The sequence below is a fragment of the Neoarius graeffei genome, chromosome 1, assembly GCF_027579695.1.
Source record: "Neoarius graeffei isolate fNeoGra1 chromosome 1, fNeoGra1.pri, whole genome shotgun sequence".
Taxonomy (NCBI): Eukaryota; Metazoa; Chordata; class Actinopteri; order Siluriformes; family Ariidae; genus Neoarius; species Neoarius graeffei.
Window position 1 is genome coordinate 105,826,751 of NC_083569.1, and position 6,670 is coordinate 105,833,420.

At 41.1% G+C, this 6,670-nt stretch overlaps 1 protein-coding gene across 1 annotated transcript; it reads right to left on the bottom strand.

The window, feature by feature from the left end:
* Window positions 1-3,753: 3,753 nt before the first annotated feature.
* foxq1a (forkhead box Q1a) lies at window positions 3,754-5,420 on the bottom strand. Its single transcript, XM_060925919.1, has one exon. It carries the CDS (start codon window positions 5,277-5,279, stop codon window positions 4,314-4,316), a length of 966 nt encoding a protein of 321 aa, XP_060781902.1. The 5' UTR covers window positions 5,280-5,420; the 3' UTR covers window positions 3,754-4,313.
* Window positions 5,421-6,670: the final 1,250 nt, after the last annotated feature.

Consider the following 6,670-nt stretch of genomic DNA (forward strand, 5'->3'; position numbering starts at 1 on the left):
GAAGTGGCATGAAAGTTCACATGAAAAATCTGCAGGAATTACGTGATGCAATAAAGTCAATATGGACCACAAAGGATCTCGAAGGAATGTGTCCAACATGGAATCCATGCCATGAAGAATGGAGGCTTTTAGAGCAAAGAGAGGCCACATGCATTATTAATATAGTGTTCCAAATAAAGTGGTCAGTGTCTGTCTGTCTGAGCTGAATATTGAATTTATTACATGCTCTAATGTATTATAATACTCAAGTGAAGTACTCCTTGTATGGGTTCATAATTTTTTTCGATTACGTTCATTATGTCTTATATTAAATATAGTTAGTTTTTTGTTTCTTTTTTATCAGACATCTAGTTTTTTGGTTTGTTTACCTGACGTTTCGACGTATGACTGTCGTCTTCCTCAGAGTTTCACCGGATGTTATTGGTGACGGGTCGGTCACGCCTTCTACTGTCAGTTCGTCCCCTGCAAGATGGCACTCCAGGTATGGGAGAGCATGTATGCTCCCTCATCTCGGTTGATGGTTGATGGTTCATAATTTATTCTAGAATTGCAGCTGGATCTTTTTCATGTAACATCTATCTATCTATCTATCTATCTATCTATCTATCTATCTATCTATCTATCTATCTACAGTTGTGGTCAGAAGTTTACATGTTTACATACAGTGGCATGAATGTCATCTTGGATATGAATGTCATGGCAATATTTGGGCTTTCGGTAATTTCTTTGAACTGTTCTTTTTTTGTAGCAGAATGATTGGACAGCATACATCTTTAATTAAAAAATAGAATTTGGTGCACATTTTTTAATTTTCTTTGGGTTTTCTGAAATCAACATGGTCAAAATTATACATATCACACACCTAATTTTTGGGTAAAATGTCTCTTCGCAAGATTCACCTTGACCAGACATTTTTGTTCACCATGAACAAGCTTCTGGCAGAATTCTGGTTGGATATTTCACAACTGGTCATGGTAGAATTGGTAGAGTTCAATTAAAATTTTATTTTATTTTTTTCTTGGCATGGACTCGACTTATATTTTCAACAGGGTTGAAGTCAGGACTTGTTTTAAGCTTAATGTTAGCCTGCTTTATCCTCCACAACCAGCTCTGATGCGTGTTTGGGTTCATTGTCCTGTTGTAACTCCCAAGTCGTGTTCAAGTTTCTGATGGTTTATGCTGAAGAATTCTGAGGTAGTCCTCCTTCTTCATTATTCCATCCACTTTGTGCAATGAACCAGTTCCACTGGCAGTAAAACAGCCCCAGAGCATGATGATCCTACCACCACCACCAGCTGGTACAGTGTCCCTCTGTACACGGTAGTCATTGTGGCCAAACAACTCAATCTTTGTCTCATCTGACCATACAGCTTTCCTCCAGAAGGCTTTTTCTTTGTCTTTGTGGTCAGCTTCAAACTTTAGTTAAGCTTGAAGGTGTCAGTTTTGGAGCAGAGGGTGATTTCTTGGATAGCAGCCTCTTAGTCCATGGTGATCTGAACTGTAGACAGTGATCCATCAGCTTCCAGTTCATGTCAGGGCTGTGCCATGGTGGTTCCCAGGTTGTTCCTGACCATCCAAACCAATTTCCTTTCAGCTGAGGATGACAGTTTGGGTTTTCTTGAAGCAAAGTGGCTTGGCAAAGTGATTACACCTCACAATAACTTGGATACAATTGTTTGAACTGATCTTGGAATTTGCAGTTGTTTAGAAATGGCTCCAAGAGACATTCTGGAGTTGTGTATATATGTGATCCTCTTTCTCAGATCTGCACTGAGCTCCTTGGACTTTCCCATTTTACTGTGTGTTGGTCAATCCAATGAGTGCTGTAAACAAACCTTTTTTATGAAGGCACAGAGCAACTACCAGCTATAGTCAATCATGATCACTAACAGGAAGTTAAGGGACCTCGGCCTTGGCAATTAGAGACATTTTGGAAGTTTCAGCACCTCTGAATTAATAATGTAAGTGAGGTTATGTAAATTTTTGACCCTGTGTTGATTTCAGAAAACCCAAAGAAAATTAAAACTTGTGCACCAAATTCTAGTGTTTTTTTTTAATTAAAGCTGTATGCTGTACAGCCATTCTGCCACAGAAAAAGAACAGTTCAAAGAAATTACTGAAAGCCCAAATATTGCCATGACATTCATATCCAAGATGACATTCCTGTTGCTGTATGTAAACTTCTGACCACAACTCTATCTATCTATCTATCTATCTATCTATCTATCTATCTATCTATCTATCTATCTATCTATCTATCTATCTTATTTCTGTTTATTTTCCTTCTTTTTTTGAGTTGACTTTCAAATATATGATTACAGTATCTCTTGTTTTAAAATCCTCATCAGAAAGAGATCTTGTTAATCTTAAAATTTCATAGTAAAAAATTATAAAAGGCACATTTGCTTTTTTTTTTTACCAGTATACATTTTTTTGCATTTTCTGTGCAACTTAATAACAGTTAACATAAATCAAAACTCATCATACCTCAAGCGAGTGTAAATTAGTTGATTATTAGACTCTACTATAATAAACGATATATGAATTAATAAAGAGAGTTTAGACAGAATGTGTCTGGACAGATTTGTTACAGAACATTGCTCTAAGTGTGTGTGTGTGTGTGGGGGGGGGGGGGGGGTACTGGAGAGTGTCCAGAATGCATTTTTAAAACCATATCAGGTCTTCAGGTCTACAGTATAGATAATGGGAAATGATGTGCCATGTGTGCTGAATGAGATTATTTCATATAGCATTCATGATATGGATTAATATTTTAATACTTTGCAGCTACTTAAGGTAATGATGTCCATTAAAACACCCAATGCTCATGTTTTTTTTTTTTAGTTGGTTTATTATTATTATTATTATTATTATTATTATTATTATTATTATTATTATTATTATTACAAGGGGTGAGTTGCTAATTATGTGCCTTGATCAATCAGGGCTAAATCCAAGCTTGTTGATGAAGTGGGCGTGTCCTCATGTAGGTGATGTTAACCTGTTGATTTTAGTGCTTTGGTTATAGGTCTGGTGAGTTTTTTTTTTTTTTTAATGACACTTCTGAGCATGTAACACTAACAAATCCTAGTCTGATCATCGTTTAAAAAAAAAAGGTTAAATCTTACACATAAAATCCATGAATTAATGGCTGTGACACTAATTAGGGTTCAGGACCGCGGACAGCAGCTCGAACCTTTAACCTCCACCTTGAAAAGAAATCCTATTGTCACGATATGCATAATGTTTAGGATCTCCTAGAGGTCTGGATTTAGTTAGATGCTGATACGTGCGCTTAGATATTTAAATCAGGCCCTAAATTGCTAAATAATAATAATAATAATAATAATAATAATAATAATAATAATACACACATTAAAAAAAGTATTTCATTTACAGTTTGGAACTGTAGTTAGATTAATATTATAGTATTATATTTAATTATTACTATATTATATTAAACTTTTATTTCTTTCTAATATGTTTAACTTACAAAATATTAGTTTATTTAAATAAAAAAAAACACTTTTTTCCCCCTGTGAACTTTCTCCACAAAAATGCCAGTCAGTCATTTTTATAAACAAATTCATTCACACACACACACACACACACACACACACACACACACACACCCACACCTCCAGCTCGTTTGTTGTTTTAGTGTTTTAGTGTATGCTCTATATTTCACAGCATGTCTCAAGAAAGAAAGAAAGAAAGAAAGAAAGAAAGAAAGAAAGAAAATCACTTGCTACGTTGTTGGGTTTTTTTTCTCCCTTTGCTAGAGAAATACATTTTTATTGCTCATTATAATAAGTCGCATGCATTGTTTTCAGTAGACATGAGCAGTGCTGTCCAGTTTACTGTACAGGCAGAGCTGAGCTTGTCATTGTACCTTTTAGCTGATCTTTTAACTAACAACAACAACAACAACCATTGCGATCAGTGTTATTGCTTTAAAAGACGACAGAGCAAGAAGAGTGATATTTCAGATGAGGCAAAATCCCACATTTTGAAGAAGCAAAACAAAACACACAAGGGGTGGGGTGGGGTGGAGGAGGTGAGATGAGGTGGGGTGGGGTGGGGTGGGGTGGAGGAGGTAGGGGAGATGACCCTGACCCCCTCCTATCATAAATACATGATCTAACATTATTAACCAAACAGTATTTAAAGACATCAGTATTTACAGAAATCATCTCCTGGAGCCTGTTTGTGCAGGAACTCCAAAGTTCCCAAGTCCACTTCTTGATGAAATGTGTTGCGTTTCAAGTCCGTGTAAAGTGCCGAATGGAACATCGTCCTGCCCGCGCGCGCCATTAGGATAATAAGTAGTCTATTTGGAACGGATGGAACGCTGCGGTTTTGCTGGACGCGCGCGCTGTGCTCGGTATCACCCTCGGGACCGGAAGGCGCTCTGAGCTCAGAGGAACGCTCAGGAAGTCTCTGTCATGCCGGACCCCGGCGGCCAAGTCTTCAAACGCGATCATGCCGTAAGCGCGGAGTGTGTGCACCGCGGAGTTCGCGTCCACCAGTGCGTGAAGTGGTGCCCCGCGCGTGACGTAAGGCGCTGGTGCCGGTGCGTGAGCGCGCCCGGTCCAAGTGTCCTCTGGCGCGTAGTGTTCCGGCTGCTCTGTTTTACGGAACGGCCGGCTCAGGATGCTATCGATGGCGAACGAGCTTGTGAACTTGGTCGGGCTTGTGGAGTCCGTAGGGGCTCGGTTCGCGCTCTGGTCCTGTTCCCGGCCCGCTTTTTTCCCGATGCGTTTCCTGCGGCGCCGGAACACACCGTCTGCGAACGTGTACTCGCTGTGCGGGTTCAGCATCCAGTAGTTGTCTTTGCCCCAGGGTCGCGAAGGGTCGCGCAATACCTTGAGGAAGCAGTCGTTGAGGGACAGGTTATGGCGCACGGAGTTGCGCCAGCCCGTGTAGGTGCCACGGAAGAACGGGAACTTGCGCATGAGGTAGTCGTTGATCTCGGCGAGAGTCAGGCGGCCCGAGCTGGAGTCTCGGATGGCCATGGCGATGAGGGCGATGTACGAGTACGGAGGCTTGGGTCTGCGCGTATACGGCTTGCCCTTGTCCTTGCCCTCAATGCGCGCCGCTCCAGAGGACATGGCGGCGGAAGACGCAACAGGTGCGCACGGGCTGTGCGCCGCGCAGTCGCCATCGGATCCCAGCTCGTCTTCCCCGGACAGCGGAGACGAAACGCTGGTCTCAGCGTCGCTGCACGTCTCCGGTGCCTTCGGATGGTGATGCGCGCCACGGAAAACCTCCAGCTTCATGATCACAAGAGACTACAATAATATGAGGAATAAAATCCCAGCAGCTTGGGACTCGAACCAAGCTTGCGATCAGACTTCTCAAAGTTTGTCAGAGCAGCTGGATCTCTACCTGCACAAGTACGAGGACATAAATATGTGAAAGAGAACTGTCTAATATAGAGCTCCGACACCTCGAGACCTGCCTACGGGGGCGGGGCCTCGAGCTTGATACAACCTGACTCAAGAGATGAAATAAATAAAGAACCAATGTTTGATTTAAATGTAATCACACTTAGAAAAGCAGAAAAGAAAGGGCGTATCCTCATTTGGTATTTACAGAAATTAAAAAAAAAAAAAGGTGTTGCTTGAATCCTTGGATGCATTCATCTGCATGGTTCCTCCAGAGGCTTTCCATCACCTGCTTTACCTGCGCACACCTGGAATTTCAGGGCATACAAGCAGGTGGCGTGCTCTTCCCAGACATGTTTTTAAGAAAAGGGGTGTATTTTGTGGACGCAACCTGGAGAGATGTGGAAATAGTTGATGATCACTGATCTACACTACCGTTCAAAAGTTTGGGGTCACTTTGAAATGTCCTTATTTTTGAAAGAAAAGCACTGAAGATCACTTTAAACTAATCAGAAATCCATTCTATACATTGCTAATGTGGTAAATGACTATTCTAGCTGCAAATGTCTGGTTTTTGGTGCAATATCTCCATAGGTGTATAGAGGCCCATTTCCAGCAACTCTCACTCCAGTGTTCTAATGGTACAATGTGTTTGCTCATTGCCTCAGAAGGCTAATGGATGATTAGAAAACCCTTGTACAATCATGTTAGCACAGCTGAAAACAGTTGAGCTCTTTAGAGAAGCTATAAAACTGACCTTCCTTTGAGCAGATTGAGTTTCTGGAGCATCACATTTGTGGGGTCGATTAAATGCTCAAAATGGCCAGAAAAATGTCTCGACTATATTTTCTATTCATTTTACAACTTATGGTGGGAAATAAAAGTGTGACTTTTCATGGAAAACACAAAATTGTCTGGGTGACCCCATACTTTTGAACGGTAGTGTATGTAAAAGGTGGTCAGACCTGAGGTCATGACACAGGTTAAGTGTATGCGTGCGTGTGTGTGTGGCTTAAATTACACCTTTTGAAAAGAAGCATGTAGGCAGCTCTCGTGTCAATAACGGATGGAGCTGACAGGTTTGAGAAGAATATATCCCAGTGTGTTGGTTTTGATTTCTTAAACAAACATGCTCCGAGGCATTGAGGTTGGTCAAGGAATGAATAGCATTGACAGGGTGCCACTGTTACGCATGATTCTCCTGACAAACTGGAATTAAGGAATAAATAAAGATCGACTGATAAACACGTCAAACTTTAGGACTCGTCCCGTGCTTTCCTGTG